The 23,409-nt window shown below is 35.3% G+C and overlaps 1 protein-coding gene across 1 annotated transcript in view; it reads right to left on the bottom strand.

Annotated features, from left to right (window-relative positions):
• The window catches only part of LOC150079541 (putative citrate synthase 2, mitochondrial), a 132,191-nt gene that overhangs the window by 35,345 nt on the left and 73,437 nt on the right, over window positions 1–23,409 (bottom strand). The window contains exons 4-5 of the mRNA XM_090383690.1: window positions 20,787–20,984; window positions 2,926–3,114 (exon numbers count right to left, since the gene is read on the bottom strand). Coding sequence (XP_090239816.1) covers window positions 2,926–3,114; window positions 20,787–20,984 — 387 coding nt within the window. The remainder of the gene's footprint in view (window positions 1–2,925; window positions 3,115–20,786; window positions 20,985–23,409) is intronic.

Here is a 23,409-nt window from a genome sequence, read left to right as displayed (position 1 = left end):
AGCAGAGTTATTACATGTGGACATACAATGCAATAGGCACATTATGCATATATGCTAACGAATTTAAAAAAAAAAAAACTTTGTGCTTTGTCCACCAGTATGATTTAACATACTAGTTTTTTTTTTTTTAGTGGACAAAAGCAAAGGTATAGAAAAACTGTTCAGATATGTAAATGTGATGTTTTTAAATAGAATATTAAACATAAATATTACTCCTACTTGGATATTAACTAAATGCACAAGGCATAATACATTAAGAGTTAATGTATTAAGGGAAGAGTTAATACATTAAGAGTTAATGTATTATGCCTTGTGCATTTAGTTATTTTAAATATTGTCATATACACCTTTTGGCATCTCTCATATTGTGTGATTATCTTCACAACTGGGTCGTCGTGTCTGCAATACCAGGGTACCTGCCCACCCACTGATGATAGGCCAATAGCCTTGAAACATGTCTGGGTGGTGGTGGTACTCACTGAGAATAAGTAACAATAGTCTTCTCTGTTAGTGAAGCGTTACTTATTCGAGGTAGTGCAATATCATGGCAACTCGTCGTGAAGGCAGAACGCAATATGAGAAAGAGCAAATGGTGCCTACAACAACTACTTTGTAGTTTCTTAAGAGTTGTCTATGGTGTATCTACACACCGATATTACAAAGAAATGTTGTATACCAGGTCATTAATTTGTGTTGCGAATGAGGAAATGACTGAGTGACTGTTCAGTATAGCATGTAATTTCCGTATTGGCTGGGCCACAATTTTAAATTCGGTATTTTTAAAGAATCTGTTAAGCTGTTTGTGCCACTGTTCAACATATGGGACAGAAATAAAGTATTTTTTGATATTACTATTGTTGGTTGGTGTAGTATTTTGTATCCTATCCTTAGCTTGTACCCGAATTCAGTTTACTGTAGCAAGGGGTTAAACAATGTTTAAGAATCTGCTGGTTAATATTTGCATTTCTGAGCCCAAAGCAGATTCCGTTGTTGAATATTTGTAGGCATTTTGAAATTGATTAAAGATAATTGATCTTTTATAGGTGAATGGGTGATAGCTGTTATAATGTAGAAGCATAGTGGTCTTTGTAGGTTTTCGATGGATGTTAAATTGTATTTTATTCGAGTAAGGGAAAGTTAGAAAATTTAATGAATATTATTAAACAAATGTAAAATGTCTTGGATAGTACTACTATCAGTAATAACTAGAATATCGTCTAAATACCTCCCATAGTATGTGATACGGGGTCGAAAAGGCGTGAAATGTATATGCTCAATCATTGATAGATAGATCTCCAATATTAAGCCACTCAGGCTCAATCCCACTGGCAAACCAAAAATTTGTTTGTACACTTTGTCTCGAAAGGTGATATAGTTGGCTTCAACCAAGAGTTTAATTAAGTGAAAAATTTCCTCAATAGGAAGCTTCGTATAATTAATCGGTATCGAGTTATTATTTAACAACCCCAAATAATATCTAATGTGTATTCAACGTTTACACTCATATATAATGAGGTAACAGCCAGTGAGAATAAACTGTCATTGTCACCAAGTCTACAGTCCTTAAGGTTATTAAATTATGTATCGTAGTTCTTAATCTCAAATTGTATCACCTGTCTAAAGGGTTTTATAATGCTATAACATGTGTGGCCAAGGATGAAAATGCAAAGTTTCCGTAGGAAACAATAGGCCGAATAGGAAATCTAGTCTTGTGTAATTTTACCTGACCGAAAAGTGCAGGAATATTGTATGTTCTGGCCTTCAATTCCTTTAACTGAGCCATAGTAATGTAGTCATTTTTTCGATACGTGGTTAACGTTTTATTGTATTGATTGACTAAATTAGTAAATAGTGCCGGGTCTACTGGTCTTCTTCAAGATAAGTGGATATCTGAAACAACTGATTCTAACTTATTAATATAATAAGGTTTATCGAGTATTACCACTGTATCTCCTTTATCTGCCCTCTGTATAATAATGTCCTTTATTTTCCCGAAGTTCACGTAAAGCTGAACTGTCATGTGTATTCAATTCACAGTGTACATAGTTTACACAAAGTACAGTTTCCAATCTTATGAGAAGTAAAAAATAGCAAGAAGAAATGAGCAGAGTTGTAAAAGTTAAAAGGTGAAAATAAAAATATTATACACATATAAAAATTACTATAAAAATAATGAAAGGAAAATAATAAGAAATAAATTAGCAATAAATTAAAAATAATTATAGATACTAAAATGCTATGTTGTTTCACACAGCTTATGACAGCTGCAGTTTCCTGAAGATGCTGACAAAGATAATCTGTTCTAATTATATTAATAATGATGCCCAATTATCTTGAATTACTTCCAAATCCTTGTTTTGACTAAAAAAACATTTTTAATAACTTCTTCCTTTGTTATCAACATTATTAGTTATAACTATTTCTAACTTATTGATAATCTATTTTCTCACCTATTGTTTTAATTTCATTTATGTTAATTTTAAATGTATATAACTTATTTAGGTTTTACCTTCTTTTAAGTTTTATTATTCTTTTATTTTTTCTTACTATCCTTAACTCCTCAAAGGACTAGCAATCTGTACATTGACCATTACACCTAATTATCTATTCATAATTCATTTTAATTACACACAGATAAACTATTTTCCCACTTTTTTACAGCAATTTTATTTGGTCAATTATTATTAAGGAAGTGATGCTACTTCTAAGGAAGCCACATTATTTCAATAATCAAATTTATTTATTTGACATACTGAAAGTAAGAACATCTCTATATTCACCCAAAAAGTATAAATAAGATAGCATCATCAGAGCTGATTTTTTTCCACTTGTTTTCTTAGTGTTGCAATTCAATATTTTTGATGAGCATCATTTTTCTTACCATGCATATATGCACACAAACAACAAAAAGAATAATTCACAAACCTCCCAGTAGGTAGCTTTGGACACTCCATCTGTATAGCCTTTAACAAATTTGCTTTCTGTATTACATGCTGTAATGGCTGCACTGAATTGGGACATGGGATGAAGATGTGAAGGGAAATTATTCAGCATCGTTACTACATGAGAAGGAAGATCTGCCTGCTGAGCTAGTTGTTTTGATACAGCTTTTACCTGGAACAATATAAAAATTTATTAATTATTTATATTAATTTGTAGTTTAGGCTTTTTTTTTGATAACACAAAACACCATAAACAAAGGATTTCCAGATAAAGACATAAATATATTAATACTCTAAATTTATTAATATACTAAATTCATAACCAAACTAAAATAACTAAATTTTTTTTGAAAACTTCCTCATTCATAAATTATTATAAAAACCAATAACCATTAAAATAGCACTAAGAATTCTGAATTTTAACAGATATTAAACAGTGAATGTTTTACAATAATATGTACTGTATAAAAATTAATGCAAAATGATTGTATTTTTAAAATTATATATAAGAAATGAAAATTTGTGCAGAGATATAACTTATTAACAATACACAGTTTTGAAATAGTAATATATGCTCTGAAAAAGTATGCTATAAGCCTCAGGCTTCATTGCACCTGTAGCTAATAATAATAACTGAAAAAATGTATAATTACAGAGATCCCCATAACATAAGCCAGGATGAATTTTATGCGGTCTTTCCACGCTCACTATTATTGGCTGTCTATCAAAAGAGTGAAGCAAAAAAAAAAATCCTCAATGAGAACTAACTCAAACTTATGAAGTGTCTTTGGAGGCAGTTAATGCCATTGTAATTTGCTACCCTAGCAATACACCAGCTAAATTCTATGAAGACAAGCAGAATATAAAAAAGAAATTATGGGCCAAGAGCAAACACTGAAGTGTCACACTTATGATTAATGACAGGAAGTAAGATCATTGATGGCAATGCCACCTACCCAAGGTAGATAGTACCAGATTCCTATCTCCAGATGAGATAACATCTGGGATCTGGCTGTAAGCTGAAGTAAGATTCATGGTGATCTCTAACATCCCTCCAAGTAACTTGTTGGTGATGCAAATTCAGATGAATTCTCTGGTGGTATAAGTAAAACTGGGGGTTTTACTTAGCTACCAACAAGATATTTATTACTAGACTTCAGACAGACTGTCTGTCTGTCAGAAGTCTAGTAGTAAATATTTGCTGATTTAAGCAAATATTTGCTTAAGCTGAAGAAACCTTTGAACTGCATAATCTTGTTCTCTTACAATGATTCCCATCTCTTGAAATTGTTTCTAGCATATCTCCACCTTTCCAAACACAGTCATTTTGCCATCTCAGTCTGTGAGGTATGACTGCAAACTTTGAAGGTTTGAAAACAACACTTTTCATCCATTCAGTCAACCAAGCTCCGCAGAGTACACAATTAGAAGTGGAGTTGACCTCAAAAATCCACCTTTTGTCTTCTCTGAACTTTCTCTCCAAGTTTATGACTGATTCACTCATTCCTTTTCAGTAGCCTCAACTATTATTTCCTTGGGGCAGGGAGGAGACTTGTTGGGATAGATTTTTCTTAAAAGTAACTAGTGGAGGTAATTTTAAGCCATCTAATGTTATGGACAAAATAACCATAAAATTTCACTTTTTGTGACCAGATGTCCTAACTGATATCTTTCACTCCATTGTAATGAATTGTTCTCAATGATGGCATGTTGAAACTCACTGGGAATGTTGCCCATGTTTCCAAAGTGGAGGTGTAAATACCTTTTAAAATTCTTTGTGAAAAGTCTGAGGCAACAAAAAGTACAAGTTAAATTGAGAGTAGGAGTGTGCTATAGGCCTAATGACTCTGATGAGTATAATAAGAAACTGTACAGGGAAATAGAGTGGGCCAGTAAATCAGAGAGTCTTATAATGGGAGATTTTAATTTCCCAGTTATTGACTGGAATTTGGGGGCTGGTCACTCACACACTAGCAGGGCTTTTGTGGATTTATTGGATGATTGTTTTCTACATCAGCATGTTCAGGAGGCAACTAGAGGGAGTAATACTCTTGATTTGATTATCAGCAGTGATTCTTCATGCATTAAGAATCTGCAGATAAATGAACCACTAGGTGGCAGCGATCACAGTGTGCTGAAGTGGGATTTACTCAAAGAGGTAACTACCATTAGGGGTAAAGGGAAGGGTTATTGCTTCCGTAAAGGCGACTACGATGGACTGAGACAGTATTTAAATTCTATACAGTGGGACCAACTGATGACGTTACCAACAGCAAATTCAAAATGGGAAGCATTCAAAGAATTAATCTTGGAATCTACTAGGCTTTACATACCAACTAAGAAATATTGTTCAAGGTTTAGGCCAAAATGGATGTCAGATGAACTAATGAGGCATATGGCAGAGAAGAAAAATGCATGGGATACTTACAAATTAACACATGACACAGAAGCCTATGATAGATACAAGTTGATATGCAACCAAGTTACAAAGGAGGTTAGGCAGGCGAAGGCAGATTACGAGAAATCCTTGGCAAGGGATGCAAAGAAAAACAGCAAAGAGTTCTTTACTTATGTAAACTCTAGAAGGAAGGGGATGAATCAGATTGATCCACTTGATATTGATGGGTCAACTGTTGATGACCCTGCTCAGGTAGCTAACAAACTAAATGAATATTCTGCATCGCCATTCACACATGAGTTATTCAGCGAGGGGAATGCCAGAGGTGTATTCAACTCTAGCAGTAAGCTACAGAATCTTGAAATAACTGAGAGTAAAGTGGAGGAGAAACTGTTGAAGATAAACACAAGAAAGGCACCGGGGGTGGATGGGATCTATCCAGTTATATTAAAGGAGGCAGCAAAGGAAGTAAGCAAACCCTTAGCCATAATTATGAGGGCTTCCTTGGACTCAGGGGAGGTACCCATAGATTGGAAATGTGCAAATGTAAACCCAATTCACAAAGGAGGATCAAAGGCTGACACAAATAATTATAGACCTGTGAGCTTAACTTCTGTTCCAGGAAAATTAATGGAGGCACTGGTTAAAGAAGCACTGCAGGATCATTTAGACAAGACTTCAGTTATAGCTCGGACACAGCATGGTTTTGTTAAGGGGAAGTCTTGCCTGACCAATTTGATTGGATATTATGATGCAGTCACAAAAGAACTGGATGCAGGGAATAGCTTTGATATTATATACTTGGATCTTAGAAAGGCTTTTGATATTGTTGCACATGGAAGACTGCTACACAAATTGGAGCAGTGTGACATTGGAGGCAAATTGCTGCTATGGATAAAGGGGTGGTTGAGGGGGAGAAGACAGAGAGTGGTAATCAATGGACACTGCTCATCGTGGACTAATGTTATTAGTGGAGTCCCTCAGGGCTCAGTGTTGGGTCCATTATTGTTTTCTGTATTTATAAATGATATTGATGATGGTATATCAAGCTTAATGTCCAAGTTTGCAGATGATACAAAGGTTGGCAGGGTTGTCAAGGACACTACTGACACTATGTTGCTGCAACAGGATCTGGAAAGGTTGAGCAGATGGGCTGAGAGGTGGCAAATGAAGTTTAACGTTGACAAATGTAAAGTACTACACGTGGGAAACAGCAACCCCAGAGCAACGTATCAACTCTGTGGTACTACACTGACAGTGGTAGAGAATGAAAGGGACTTGGGGGTGGTTGTGCAGGCAGATATGAAGTTCTCTGAGCAGTGCAGACGGGCTGCAAGAGTAGCTCATGGAGTATTGTCAATGATATACAGGAATTTTTCCAGCAGGGATAAGGAGGTGATTATTCCCTTGTATAAGGCAATGGTCAGGCCACACCTAGAGTACTGTATACAGGTCTGGAGGCCTCATTTCAAGAAGGATGTAGAGCTGCTGGAACGAGTACAGAGAAGGGCAACAAGATTAGTGAATGGAACAAAGGGGTGCTCTTACGAAGAAAGGCTTAAGTTTTGCAAATTACAGTGTCTGGAGACTAGGCACCAGCGAGGTGATCTGATAGAGGTGTATAAAGCCTTGAATGGTTTGAGCATGCTCAATGCTGATGGGATTCATCCTCTAGCTCAGAATAATCACCTGAGAGGGAATAAATTCAAATTGCGGAAAGACAGATGTAAGATAGACGTGCAGAAATTTGCCTTTAGCCAGCGGGTGGTTGGTTGGTGGAACAGACTTCCATCCCTTGTCGTGGAGGTTGATAGCCTAAATAAGTTTAAGGCTCAGCTGGATAGGTATTTTGAACGAACAGAGGGGTGAAGTGGAAGTGGGGGTTTTTTTTTTTTTTTTTTAGCTGATGCTGCATAAGCTTGCTTTCTTGCATCAAATGCCTCTACTAATGCTAAAATGCTAGATGCTAGGTCCTCCCACTCTTTGCATAATATGATAAGCATGAGTGTAGTTTTATAATGATATCTCCCATCGTGTAAAATGTAGAAAGAATTCTATTCACTCATATCCAACTAGGGATCATAAGAGAAGGTGAGTTAGACCTGCTCCTTTTGTGAAGAGACAATCTGCCTTCTCCTGTTTCAGAGAGTATAAGGCCACATGATGCAAGGAAGCAGACTATTTTTCTGCAATGGCGAAAAATTAAAAAATAAATTTCAAACATTCATATATTTCAACAAAGTAGCCACCCAATTCCACTTTGAACTTAGCCAGATTTACTGCCTCTATCATGTTGGGATTCACTAACTCTGTCATGTCTGACTACCAACTGCCCATAGATGAACAAGGAGAGATCAAATCCACTGTTCCCTAAGATTACCTTCTATATCTATACCCTCTGGTTCTTGTCTCACTATAGAGGGAGATACTCTTTCCCATTCATTTTACTCAACTCCTTCAACACTTTATATACCTCAACCAAAAGTTCACTTAGATGTCCAGTTGTCAAATGAAGTCCATTCCTACTAAGCTGTTCTTCATGTGTGCAAGGATTTGCACCCAACAACATGGCAACCCATTTCTGAATGATCTATAAAAGTTTTTTTTTTTTTTTAAGTTGGGTATCCAGACCAGAACAATATTCCAAATGCAGTTTAGCAATCATCCCCTATACAGAGAGATAACAACATCCTTCTCCATAATATCAAAGGTCCTGTAAATCATGGACAGATTCCACATGCCTTCCCAGCCACCTGCTTACACAACATGGAAAATTCCATGTGTGACAATCAGAATTCAGTATTCTTCTTGAAAGGTCTTTTTCATCCTGAACCACTTTTAGCTCCTCTTCCCTAGCTTATGTAAGACTCCAGAATTTCTGTTCTTTAAATACACAACCCATACATTTAGAATAATTAAATTTTAATTGCTATTTTTTATACCATATCTGCAAGTGATTCAAGTTTTTTTGAAGTAACATGACTTGGCTCAATTTGTAAACCATCCTACTTAAGAAATGATGGTGGATGTCTCCTGCCTTTTTTTTTTTTTCCTAACAATTGTTATTATTATTATTATTATTAAAATCAGTTTATTTCCCAAGAAACCTTGGGTCACCCCGGGACGGCTCTGTGCCAGAAGGGTGTTAGCCGTAACAGCTCATATTAGCAGTATTAGAATTAGCCATGTGGTGCAAGGAAGTCCTAGACTTTTTCTGCAGCAGTCCAAAACAAAAAAAAAAAAATAAAATAACTCAAGTTTAACAGCGTAGCTTAATTTTACGGTACTCACCTTTTGTATAATCTGCAGTTGATACTTAGGATAGGATGGATACTAATTTTAGTTTAAATTGGATTAGTGTGGATAGTTAAGTTTTAAAAACAGAGTTAAAATATGCCCAAGGAAATAGAAGTGCACATCTTCGTCCTTGGTTGTCATAGAATTTACGGTAATAAATGATTGAAACTATATCTGTAAACCGAGGAGGCCAATAGCCGCAACGAATTGGCTTTCGTTGTTAACGTCTTCAGTTTGCAGTAGTAAGAAGAAAGTGAAAATGCACGTATTTAAAAGGTCTATGTTCCCATGATGCTCTTTGATACATGTGGGAATCTCAGGTGCGTGAGATTCCAAACCAGAGAGAGGTTATAGGGTAATTTGGCATTTATTACGTTAAAATTAGAATGATGGCGAAACCATTCTATAATGAAGGCTTCGTACTGAAAAATTTTAAGACTAGATTTCAATTTAATAATGGGGATGGCTGAATCAACTAAAGGGATGTGGTTGTGGGATTGTACATGTAATGTGAGTTCTGTGTTTGATTGTCCTGTTCTAAAGCTATTGTTATGATAATATGCTCGTGTATTTGATGTTGTTGTGGAGCCATATTTAGAGGTGGTGCTACCAATGTAGCATACAATGCAGTTTTATTGGCATTGATTAAATAAACAATATTATTCATGTCACAGATTTGATATTTATGTGTATCTTTATATGAATTAAACATTGATCCCAGTTTATTATATGCTGAAAATGTGAGAGTGATGTCAGTACCGGTAAATAATCGATGGAATTGTCCGGCAAGATTGCTGTGGTAAGGTAGTACAATACGTATGTTACTGCATGTAATGTATTTGGATGGTTTTTTGATATTATTTTGGGCAGTGGAAATAGTTTGTTGAATTAACTGAAAAGAGTATTTCCTTTTCAGTTAATTCAACAAATACCCATTAATCCAACAGACCCATAATCTCCTTCAACAAATCAGCTTTCGCCAACTTATCCTCCTTTCTAGTAAAGATCAATTTCCCCCTTACAAGATTTTCAAAATATAAAGTTAATAACACCATCCAAGCATTTGAAAAAATAAGTTCCATTACAATCTCCAACAAAGGCATTTTAGCATCTTTCAATATAGTTTCTTTATACACCAACGTACACCTACCATCCACTCTACAAGCTTTACGAAATTTTCTAATGGAAGACAGGACTTTAACCAATCACACCTCTCTCTTAATCAATAGTATACTAGAACTCACATCACTTCTATTAGACACCAGATATTTCCGGTTCCACAATCAGATATACCAACAGATATTCGGTTTTCCCATGGGATTGGGAATCTCAGCCCCCCCATCCGAAATTTACCTAGCTTCCATAGAGAATCAAATATTACAACCTTTCCCTTCAGAGATCAAATTATATATATGATATGCAGATGACATTCTTATAATAGGGGACAAAACCATAATTGATAACCTTTTCATTAAATTTAATTCAATACATGACAGATTAAAATATACTCTTGAAATAGAAGAAAATAGACAAATTAATTTCCTCAACCTTATCATATACAAAATGGACACAAAACTTGGAAAAAGAATTTTCAGGAAAAACACCCACACTGGTAAATACTTACATTTTGAGTCACACCATCCACTTAGTATAAAAAAAGCTGTCCTCTATAACCAAATTTATAACGCTATCAAATACAGTTCCACACAAGATGACCTATCCAACGAACTTCAATACCTTACAGAAAAATTCATATCCAGGAAATACCCTTTTCAGTTAATTCAACAAACTATTTCCACCACCCAAAATAATATCAAAAAACCATCCAAACAAATTACATGCAGTAACATACGTATTGTTCTTCCTTACCACAGCAATCTTACCGGACAATTCCATCGATTATTTACCGGTATTGACATGACTCTCACATTTTCAGCATATAATAAACTGGGATCAATGTTTAATTCATATAAAGATACACATAAATATCGAATCTGTGACATGAATAATATTGTTTATTTAATCAAATGCCAATAAAACTGCAATGTATGGTACATTGGTAGCACCACCTCTAAATACGGCTCCACAACAACACCAAATACACCAGCATATTATCATTACAATAGCTTTAGAACAGGACAATCAAACACAGAACTCATATTACATGTACAATCCCACAACCACACCCCTTTAGTTGATTAACAACACCAAATACACCAGCATATTATCATTACAATAGCTTTAGAACAGGACAATCAAACAGAGAACTCATATTACATGTACAATCCCACAACCACACCCCTTTAGTTGATTCAGTCATCCCCATTATTAAAATTGAAATCTAGTCTTAATATTTTTCACTACGAAGCCCTCATTATAGAATGGTTTCGCCGTCATTCCAATTTTAACGTAATAAATGCCAAATTACACTATAACCTCTCTCCGGTTTGGAATCTCACGCACCTGAGATTCCCACATGTATCAAAGAGCATCACGGGAACACAGAGACCTTTAAATACATGCATTTTCACTTTCTTCTTACTAGCGCCAACTGAAGACATTAACAACGAAAGCCAATTCGTTACGGCTATTGGCCTCCTCGGTTTACAGATATAGTTTCAATCATTTATTACCTTAAATTCTATGACAACCAAGGACGAAGATGTGCACTTCTATTTCCTTGGGCATATTTTAACTCTGTTTTTAAAACTTAATTATCCACACTAATCCAATTTAAACTCAAATTATTATCCATCCTATCCTAAGTATCAACTGCAGATTATACAAAAGGTGAGTACCGTAAAATTAAGCTACGCTATTAACTTGAGTCAGTCTAAATCGGTATTTTAAGAAATTCTATAAATCATTTAATAAATAAAATACATAAGAATAAACTAAATAAATTAAAAATAATATATAAATAATAAAATTAACTCCATCCTCATGTAGGTCCAACTAACCTGAGATTTTCCCAAACTGTCAGCCTCAACCATCCAAGGGGGTAACTTATTCCAGTAATTAACAACTCACTAGATAAAAGAAAACTTTCTGCAATCCAGTCTTAATGTATTTTTCCGTAATTTGAAGTTATGGTCCTTTGTTCTGAAATCATCTATAACAGTAAAAATTCCACACACAATCATTTCACTTTCATCTCTCAGAGCCTTATATAGCTCAATCAAGTTTCTTCTAAGGTGTAGTTTCCAAGTTCTGTAGCTCACAATATCCAATGTCTTTCCCATTTTGCTGATCTCAACAGGCAATTTGTGAATCCCATTTTGCCGATCTCAACAGGCAAGTTGCATCTTTTTTTTGGACACTTTCAAGAAATTTTTTTTTAGATGCTGTCTCCATACTTGAACACAATATACCAAGTCTGGTCTTATAATTACCTTACCATTTACATATAAGCTATTTATCTATCCACAATTACCTCTCTTCATATCCTGTTTTCAAAGTTGGATATGCATGGACATTGCTGAAGAGTTCAACAATATCTATACACATTATCAGAAAAGATGTTGGTCTTTCCTGATAAAACTTTTTAATGTATCCGACTAATCTTATTGCTCTTCAATGCAGTACTTAAGATGTAGCTTAACACAGAGAACTTCATATTGGACTGTACAATTATCCCTAAGCCTCTTTCATTCTCCACTACCTTGAGGGTGGTGTATAATATACAATTATACAAATGGTATGTTATTCTGGGTTTACTGCTGCCCATATGCAGCACTTTGCATTTATCACCATTAAACCTCAACTGCTACTTCTCAGCCCATCTGCCTGCTGCTTTTTAAAGCAGGCAGATGGGCTAGCACCTAGCCTAGCACCAAACCCCAAAGAGAAGACTCCACCAATAATCACAATATATGCAGATATATTGTGGCAAGGTAGTATACTTTGTAATTCACTTAGCACCATAAATTCACAATTTAAAATTATTTATGTGGTCTATTAGTTTCTTTTATTATTTATTAATATTTCAAATTAGTATGATTTCAAACATCTGAACGGTAACAGAGGAAAAATAGAACCAATCTAGCATAATAAAAAGAAACTTAAAAGATATATATAACAAATGATATAAATAAAATGTACGTACCTGCATTAATAAAATAAGAAGGCATAGCACATATTAAGTTTCAATGCAGAACTATTACATTCATTACAATACACACGTATATACTTTTTGAATACTAATGTAACACATTCACTGCCACATACACTTTTTGAAAGTATCATTTCTCTGTGCTATTAGTGTTATTCATAATATTCATCCTGGATTCCCAGAAATTAGCACTGATATTAATTTTTGGTAGGTGGGTGGGTGGGGTATAGTTGAAAAATATTTAACCTCTATTACTCCAGATATTAGATGATTTAGATGGTTAATAACAACCACCATCTTCTAAAGGACTGAAATACAGTAAATATCTTCCAGTAGTTAGAGTAAATTTTTACTTATTCATTTTTCTACCATGTTTGAAGATCAAGAAGAGACAAAGTAATGGAGACAAAGTATAGAGGCAAAGTTTTTCTTATTTTTTTATGTTCAAGTTTTTTTAGCATATTTATTGAGGTCTCAAAAATTTAATAAATTTAGTTAATTACATACATTGAAGTTTATGTTACATAAAGTAACCTCATGTCACATCAACTTTGCTGCTTTACAATACAACCTACACTGTGGTTAAGTAAAAACCAAGCACCACATGATTGTCACATTCCCTGTGTTTGTCTTCACAGCACATGTTCAGTGACTGCTTAAACTGGAACAAGCTTATTTGCATCAAATGGAAATGAATGTGTTAAACATCAAATACAGTGCAATGTTTTGTAATGAATTTTTTGTTTTTATAAAAAAAAAAAAAAAAAAAAAAAATTTCATTTGTATATATGAATGAATATCCGAACATTTAAGAGAATAATACTTAATTCTTTTTTCATGTCTCAGTTTTGTTTTATTTTAAATTAAAAAATATAAATATTCAACTATCTTCACCTTCCTGAAGGTATAAAAAGAAGATAAAGGTGTCCTTCCTCCCTCTCAACAGTGAGTTAAAAATAGCAAACATGCTGCTGCATAACTAGAGTGATATTAAAGAATGAAAGTAGCACATCACCCTAGCCTCTATAAAATTACGAAAGCACATTCACATTATACATTACAAAAATTATGAAAGCACATTCACATTATACAAAGTGCTCTTGTTCATTTTTAAGATCAAATTTCTAAATTTGTTTTGAAAATTTTATATCTACTGCAATTAGGCATTTTAGCAATACACTTCTTTCATATGGTTATGATATTAAAATTATCTAGAAAACAAGATGGGATGATCATGCAAGTTAAGCACTACTTTTCAGGTAGATGAAACATTATTAGGATAAATACTGTAATAATCCAATTCTTGTCATGGAATATGACCACACATTACATGGTCACAAACTTTTGCTGAAAAATAAGCCTCAAATATTTTATATATTTGCTAAATATTTAGCAAAAGACATTGTCCAACCTGCCCTTAAATTTACATAAGCTCTCTACCAGTCCTAATTCACTATTATAAACATAAGTGTTTTCTGATGTTTTAGTTATATATTCTATGTAATAACTTTTCCATAACATGCAATTAGTTCTTAAACAGTTTTAGATACATACCTAAGACAGACACAAAATACCCTCTCACTGTAAAACTAACCCAAAGATAAAATGTACCACAATGATACAGTGAAATAAAACATTTTTCATGTTGCAGGCCGAGCCAATATTCAACATTCATTTAGATCATCTGCATTCAGTATTTCTTTGAAAAAATAACATAATAATAATAATAAACGGAAAAATGATTATCTCTCACCTAATTTGGCTGAATTTCACTATTCTTGCGAACATAAAAGATATACTTTAATGCTTCATTTGTATGACAACATATACCAGCTAAACAAAGGTTAAAATTTAACCCATATTAGAAAATTACTTAATCCTACTGATCTGAGCTTAATTAACATGTTTTGTCCATGTTGAAATAAGTTCCCCCATCCAAAAAAATTGTTAATTTTGGTTATCAGATGGAACAAATATTAATACTTGACAAGCTGTTCCTACTGAAACAGATGGATCAGCACTATTTTATTCTTGATTAAGCTGATATGATTAGGCTTATTCCTGTGAGCTAGTTCTATCAAAACAGAACTCTGCTTGGAACTATTTCCTTCCATCACTTAATAATTTTTTAGTTTGCATAAATATACAAAGTAGAATGTATATATACAGAGTCCAGTCACAATATTATGACCACTCCTCAATGCAGACATCACACATGCCTAGTGAATCATATAGCGCACGTCTCAAGTTCACACACCGTAAGCATATAAGGCTTGATGTTCGGCATCCACAAACACAGTAACAGCCTCTGTCACGAGTAAAGCACGTGACCTATCAGACCTGGAAAAAGGCATGATCATCGGCTATTGGGCCAGGGTGCCAGCATTTCTGAAACAGCGGACTTTGTGAAATGCTCGTGTGCTGCAGTGGTGAAAGTGTATCAAGGCTGGACAAATGGGACAGTTTTGATGACCCGACATGCCAACTGTGGAGCCCCATGCACCACTGATCCCAGAGGTGAATGCTGGCTGAAATGGTTGGTCAGGACCAATTGGCGCACTACTGTTGCTCAACTGGCTGTCCAAACAAACTGTGGGGCCACCAGAAAGGTCTCCAACACGACAGTGCAGCGAACTCTGTTGTGTTGGGCTCCGGAGCAGGTGCTTGGTGACAGCACTCGTGATTACAGCCGTTCAACACAAACAATGCCGTTCGTTTTCACAGCAATACTGATATTGTACTCCGGCCGAGTGGCAATGGTGGCCTTCTCCAATGAGTCACGGTTTCTGCTCCACCAAGCAGATGGATGCTGGCGTATTAGACGTGAAACCTCCGAGAACAGACACCCGGACACAATTGTTGGCAGAAGGCAGGCTGGTGGGGGCGGTGTTATGGTCTGGGGAATGTTTTCATGGCATGGCTTGGGTCTGCTGATACCTCTGAATGCAAATGGTTACCTATCGATCATTGCCAATTAGGTACACCCGTACATGTTGACCATGTTCAATGGGGGAAGGTGGTATCTATCAGCAAGGCAATGCACCATGCCATGTTGCCAGAACTGTCTGAGTGGTTTGAGGAGCACGATGAAGACTTCAAGCCACTCCCTTGGCCACTGAATTCCTCAGATCTTAACCCAACTGAAAACCTATGGGACCACCTCGATCGATACCAATCAGATGGATGGATCCTCCACCAAGGAACCTACAGGAACTCCGGGGTGCACTGCAGTCTGCATGGTCACAGATACCCATAGCAACCTTCCACGGACTTATTGAGTCCCTCCCACGGCGGCTGTCTGCGGGCATGCTGCGAAAGACACATATTCTGGATACTAGGTAGGTAGTCATAATAAAGTGACTGGACCCTATATATATGAAGAAAAATTAGTTCAGTGAGTATGGGAGTTGAACTGATGTCAACTAGCTGATGCACATGTTCAGACTGGTTTGGAAGAGAGAGGTGGAATTACAGATGCCAATTCAGAAGAACAGTGCCTATAAATATAGCTGTAGAAAAGGAAACAAACTGCATGTCTGTGTGAAAGAGAACTGAGTGAGATCATAAAAGGGATCCTTAATTGACTGCACTCTTTGGAAAGAGTACACGGGTTTAAGAGATTCTGGGAAAACAGCACCCTAGATGCAAGAACAACATTCCACGATAATTCATATTTTATAGACTTAGCAGCTTTTTAGAATAAATAAAAGTACAGTCAGTCCTCGTATAACGTGTTTCCACTACAAGAATTCGATCATACACGATTTATAAATAGGGGAACGATATCTTATATAACATGAACCGAATTCGCTTATGCACGATTCACCTTGATGTTTACAAGAAATAGCAGTCGAACGCAGAATCGTCCCAACCGAACACAACACGATAGGAACGAAGAGAAGATTCTGAAAATGTATTTTTTTTTTTATATAAGTGAAGGGGAAACACATTTCGCCATAACGTAAAAACCAACGCAATTCCAACTATCGGTATAAACGCAAATGCAATTAGATTGAGTTTACTACTAGTTTATAACAGATTCCACTAGCAGGAACCCGCAACTGAAAATTGTTTTTATTGTTTTATAGTAGTAACCCCTAGAAATGTGCTGTAATAAAATGTGAGGTTCAATCTCTGCCTTTACGATGTTGTTTATTCAGTTGCTACACACGCGCAGCTTTGTTTATGTGTATCAAGCGTGCCTCCTCGTTTTGTAATTGTGCTTTAGTCCCTAAAAATGAGTAAAATACTTAAAAGGTGTGAAAAGGAAGCGTCCTGGTGAAAACACTGCAGATTCAGAGAGAAAAGGAAAAGCAATATCGATAAACAGAGGCGGACTGGATCAAAAATTCTTACCCGGGAAAATTTATAGTGGCCTCATACTATGGTTTATGGCCAAAATCACACCAGCCTCCGGCCCACCGGGGGTTTCCCCTGGTAAGGCTTATGGCCAGTCCGCCTCTGTCGATAGAGAAAAAATATGAAATTGTGAAACGCTTTGAGCGAAATGAAAGACCATGTGATATTGCACGTGCTACAGACCTAAATGAGGCAACGCCGAGAATTACAAAGACTGCAGCGAAAATAAAAACAACTTTCATAGCAGGAACAACTCAAAGTGTAATTAAAATCCATTAGATCAAGACACAAAGAATTGGAAGAGATGGAACGGCTATCATCTGTTTGGATAGAAAATCAAACAAAAAACAAGTTTGCTTACGATAGAAGCAAAGGCATTAGTAATATTTTATTACTTAATAGTCGTAATAAAATACGTAAGTATTTTATTACGATTATTTATTGTGTTTGGTAATGTTTTAGTTAGAAATGTGTGTTCAATCTTGGGTGGTCGGCACCTAACGCTATTTTCCCCATAGGGCCTGTTGTTTATATCGCACGAGGGTTTCTAGGAACCAACTATCGTGCTATACGAGGACTGACTGTATAGCAACAAGAGAAAAAGGGAAAGCAAGGATTTTTTCAATGCAGAGTAAGCAATATTTGTGATATGCTTATGCCAAGAAACAGAAGTCAGGGCTATCCCCAGTAAAGACAGCCAAGTTAAAAATTAGCACGAGAGAAGAGAGAGAGAGAGAGAGAGAGAGAGAGAGAGAGAGTTGTTTGGTTATTAGGAGCATTAGCAACTAAGGCCATATTGCTCCGGGAATATGAGAGAGAGAGAGAGATGAGACGAGACAGGTCGAGGTTTTAGGATTGAAGTTAAGTTTTCTTCTTCCCACTGGTAATGGATATCTGAGAAGCCAAAGATGTTTGTGCAGAGCAGGGTTTGTAAAACTGGAAGGAGAATGTGGTATACTAACATTAGTAAAACTATAACCTGTCAATGGAAAAAGGTTATTAATACAGAGGAGTTCAAAAGAATGGGACAGAGGAATACAACTCTGGCTGAATTCCAGCATTATACAAGGAGTTAGAAGGCAGAAAGCCATTTACCATCATGCACAGCAAGTGATCAGAGAAAATCAGAATGCAGACCATAATGTGGAAGCTTCTTTAAAAGACCTTTATGCAAAATATGTATGAAAGCATTAGAAATGTCAAGAACAGCTGCTTGAGTTTCTTCAACATTTTTCCACAGATGGACAATATGTTTATTGGCACTGAAAGAATCTAAATTTGCAAATGTTAGTCAGATGGATTTCTTTATGACTTTGGAAATGATTGAGGTAGTAAGTGAAACAGGATGTTAACTGTAAGGGAAGGATTTATCACCCTTTTTAAAGAATTAGCTAGAAATCAGCAAATTTCTATGTAAAAAAAAAAAAACTACCAGTGCAATAATAGAAAATGTAAGGAGGATAAAACTTAAAGGAATTAATTCTAACACAGGTTTAAAGAAAAAGTGGCGCCTCCGTGGGCAGGAGCAGCAGTGCGTAGCACACGCTTCTTGATTAGACCGGGGTTAGAGCCTGTGCCCACCAAATACGGAGGATGCAGAAAGGTCAGGGAATGACCACCGCATATCCTCAGAGCAATATGGCCTTAGTTGCTAATGCTCCTAAAAAAAAAAAATAAATAAAAAAAAAATAACAAAAAATAATGAAAAAGTGAAGAAATACCATCATGACCTCAAACACATCTCACATTAAGATTCTAATGTCTTCACACTCGAAAATCAATGTAGGCACTGACTGGGACATGTTATGGTAGGAAGGAATTCACAAAGGTAATCAATGCAAAAGATCCTAGTAAGTGAGCTTTATCTTTAGATGGATACAACAGAGCCACCAGAATGTAACACAAGATGTATGAATGAACAGAAGTTGCACCAAGCAAGACACCAAGAAAGGTCAACTACCATTGAGAAAAATAGGAAAGTTTCCTACTCTTGGACTTTTTAAAATCAAGTTTGGATTTAATAAAGCCTGTTTATAACTGCTGCAAACTTTAGTGTACTAAAATGAATGAAAGTGAAATTTTCATATCAAGTTATGCTAGAGCCAAGAGGCATGAATTAAAACTAAGGTGGAAAGAGTTATAGATTCAAATGTATGAAGCTTTCCCCATAGACTGCCAAACCTGGTGACTTGGGGAAATTCAAAGCCCAGCTAAATCAGTATATAGATACTATTTCTCAAAGGTGTATAAAATGTGCATTTTGCAATTCCTTCATTCACATTTCCTGAAAGAGCACATTGAAAAAAAAATTTATGTATGACATATGTTTCTCTAGTTTTGCATATATATTGTCTCAAATAATGGAAAACATTTGAACTTCTTAACTTTTGTACACGAGTGCACAGCTGTCCATAACTATAAGTAGTGCTGTCAGCACACGTTTGATACAGCACTATGTAACTTTTGATAATTTACACTAAAATTGTGCTCAGTTGCCCTGAGGTAACTGTGTTTATTCCAAATGCCTTGGGAGTTAACCCATAAAGCAGGTTCTTTAGGTAAGTGCTTATTGGCAGGAGTCAAAGTCCACTATCTAAAAAACTTTGCTCTTCAAACAGACTGTCTGCCCAGCTGTAAAACAATGCATTCCAGTAAAAGTGTTTTTCTTCGGTTTCTCATTTAAAACTTCAACAGTTAACCATTAATTAGCAAGAAAACAACGAATTTTAGATAAAATACGGAATTGCTGATATGTTTAGCTCTTCTGAAAAAGTTAAAAATTAATGTATGGCATGGGAGAAACTTTCAAAGCTCTAATGTTATTATCCCTAAAGTCATTTCTCATCTCCCATTTCATTGAGAATTTTATGTCTACATTCATATTTGCTGCAAATGTTGAACACAACTCTCCCAGCAATTTTGGTCACTGTCGTTATGCCACTGTTCCATGTGTCAAAATAAAAATAAATTTTCTGTTTATACTCCGGGACGACCAAACAGTCAGGAGTTTACAAGATACACAGAATACAAGAAACAGCACCATATTCAGCAGTCACGGGCTTGAACCCCGGTCACTCAAGGCACGGGTACTTATGCACCTACGTGCTTGACCACTAGGCTACGGCGGCCTTGATCGCTAAAATCACTAAAGCCTTCCATGTCTACCTTCATAAAACACCAAAGTGAAACTAGGAATTTTGAAACCTATAGCCAAATATCAGAAATGCAACTTTGTTTTTATAAAATTAATTAAATTATAAAAAAATAATTATTATATCAGTTAGTATCCACAAAATGGTACCTTTATGAAAAAGAGGTTCATAATAACTGATTTGGATAAGAGATTGTCATTTTTTAAAATTAATTATAAATTCAGTTGTTTTAAACTTTGAATTCCTTTGATAAACCATTACAGGCACAAAACAATCCAAATAACTTTCATTTTTAAATTTTATTTTTTATTAAAATCAATTTTTGAAAGCAATATTGCTATAGAATCTTCTGCAATATACTGACAACTGCACTACAAGGAGTCTACTAAATTGGAAACTAAGATAATTAATAACTTTGCAAAGCTTAAAACTAATGACAACTCTAACCTAACAGTTGTATTTTTAAAACTGTATCATTTGCATACTGTTATGTCTGCATTTAACATAGTACTGAATATAATGCTTACCTGTTCAGAAGTAGGAATATCTCCTGTAAGCAGTAACCAAAATAATCCTTCAGGTAGTGGCTCCTCCCCACCTGGTGCTTTTGGCAGCTTTTGCCTTATTTCTGGAATTGGATTATCTCTGAATTCTATACCTTCTTCTGGATCCAGGTGGGAAGTTTCTGTAACAAGACTTTTCATTCCTCTCATGCCACCGTAGATCTGAAAAATTAAGCTCATCTTTAAAACTTAATGTTTAAGTCAATATTATAAGTTTTTATTTAATTGATTTTTAACGTACAATATATGAAAGTAATGGCAGGAGTAATTTATCTGATTCTCTTAAGAATCAAGTTTCCCCATTGTGAAAATTATAATGAATTATGATTAATGGCAACTCCAATATCCTTGAGCATGTCAGTTATAACAACTGATACTAATCAGATGAGACCTCCCAGAATGGAGAAGTTCTGGGATTTCATTTTACCAATTCTAATACTACTTTATCTTGACAAAAGTTGTTAGATTTGGTTAAAAATGCTGACAACCAAAGCTGATCACACTAGCATCATTCAATAAGCTAGTAATTATTAACACTTCAAAAATTCTTCATTCAACAATCTCTATAGTTAAAAATCATGACAAAAACTCTCAACATTCAAAAGAGAAATATGAAGTATTCATAGTGGCAAATGATGCAAGAAAGCAAACTCTACCCACCTCATCTATCCATCCCCTCTAGTAATTTGTCAAATTCTTCCTTAAATTTATTCTAACAATCCACTTCCACATGTGATGGAAATGTTAGTTTGTTCCAATAATCAATGGGTCTCTGGCTGAAAGCAAATTTTTGTACATCTGTCTAGCAAACATGCTTTTCCAGTTTAAGTCTACTTATGTGTGGTATCTGAAAAGGAGTAAGGAGTAAGGGTACAGAAGGGTAAAAGTACCCTTGTGTACCACAGTAAGTGCCATTAAGTTCTTTTATGTCACTGACAGAACCCCCATCAGCAGTCCTAGCAGTCTGTCTGCACTACTCTGAGAACTTCAAGAACAATTACCCTTAGGTCTTTTCATTCTCTGCTACCTTAAGTGTTGAAGCACCCAACTGATACATTACACAATTACTTTTACCCAAATTCAGTACCTTGCATTTGATATTACACCAAAATTTTCAGCCTAGGTCTTATTGCAGCAGAACACCAAGATTATTGTCATTAATCCCCCTTCAACCTTTGTATCATCAGCAAAATTACAGATTAAATTTGATATAGCTTTTTCAATATCATTAATAAATACTGGAAAGGATAAGGGGCCCAGTGCCAAAACCCTCAATGGACTCCACCAATAATATTAGTCCAAGAAGGGCAATGCCATTAATAACTACTCTGATTTCTAACACTCAATCATCCCCTTTATACATAGCAATAATAATAAAAAAAAAAAAAAAAACCTTGCCCTTCATGTCACACTACTCCAATCTGTACACGACTCTTTCATGTGGAACAGTATCAAGAACTTTACTAAATTAAGTGCGATTCCAAAATTGTTTGCATCCAGTTCCTCTGTGACAACAGAGTAGCCAACCATATTAGCCACACAAGATTTCCCTTTAACAAATCCATGCTGCAACTGACATAATTGCATTCCTGTAAAGATGATCTTGAAATACTTCTTTAACTAATGACTCCACTATTTTCCTGGAACAGAAGTCAAGCTTGAAGGCTCTGCAATTATTCACTTCATCCTTTATGTAAAAAAAGACATTTGCACATATCCAATCTATAGGAACCTCTCCTGAATCTAAGGATACCTCATAATTGTGGCTAAATGTTTGCTTATCTTTTGCTACTGCTTTTAATATAACAGGATATTATGGTCCTATCGGCTCTAGGTAACTTATTTACTTATAGCTTCATTCAACAATCTCTTTTAACTTTCTTCTCCGTTATTAGAAAATCATTTAGCTTCCAGTTACAGCTTAGTATATTTCTAATATTTCCACCTCTAGAAACTTCTTCATGCATAAAAGTAGTTCAAAATATTTATTCAGTTTGTCAGCAATCTGAATACCACGATCAACACTTATGCTATTCATATCCAGTGGACCAATGCAGTTCATCCCTTTCCTTCTAGTGTTAACATGAGCATAGATTTATTTGCACTCTTAGCCAAAGATTTCTCATAATTTGCTTTAGCCTGCCTAACCTCCTTAGTGACTTAACTGCAGACTAGTTTACATTTACTCTGACTTCCATGTCCCTAATAATTTAGCATTATTAGGGATATGGAAGCACCCAATTGATACATTACACAATTACTTCTATCCAAATTCAGTACCTTGCATTTGATATTATACCTATGATGCAAGAAAACAAGTTTATACAGCATCAGCCAAAAAAAAACAAAAAAAAAAAAAAAAAAAAACAGTAGTTTGTATAGTTTTTCCTTGAATTTTTTTTTAAGCTATCAACTTCCACAACAACAAATGGAAATTTATTCCAGCAATCAACTACTTGCTCACTAAAGGCAAACTTCCACACAACTTTCTGCAACCATCCTTCCTCAACAAAGAATCCCATCATCATTGAGCTTGCTACAACCATTCAAAGCCTTAAACACCTAAATCAGATCACCTTGCAGGTGC

Source organism: Mastigoproctus giganteus, chromosome 10 (genome assembly GCF_048544385.1).
Source record: "Mastigoproctus giganteus isolate SK-2022 chromosome 10, ASM4854438v1, whole genome shotgun sequence".
Classification (NCBI taxonomy): domain Eukaryota; kingdom Metazoa; phylum Arthropoda; class Arachnida; order Uropygi; family Thelyphonidae; genus Mastigoproctus; species Mastigoproctus giganteus.
This window is presented reverse-complemented; position numbering and strand designations above follow the sequence as displayed.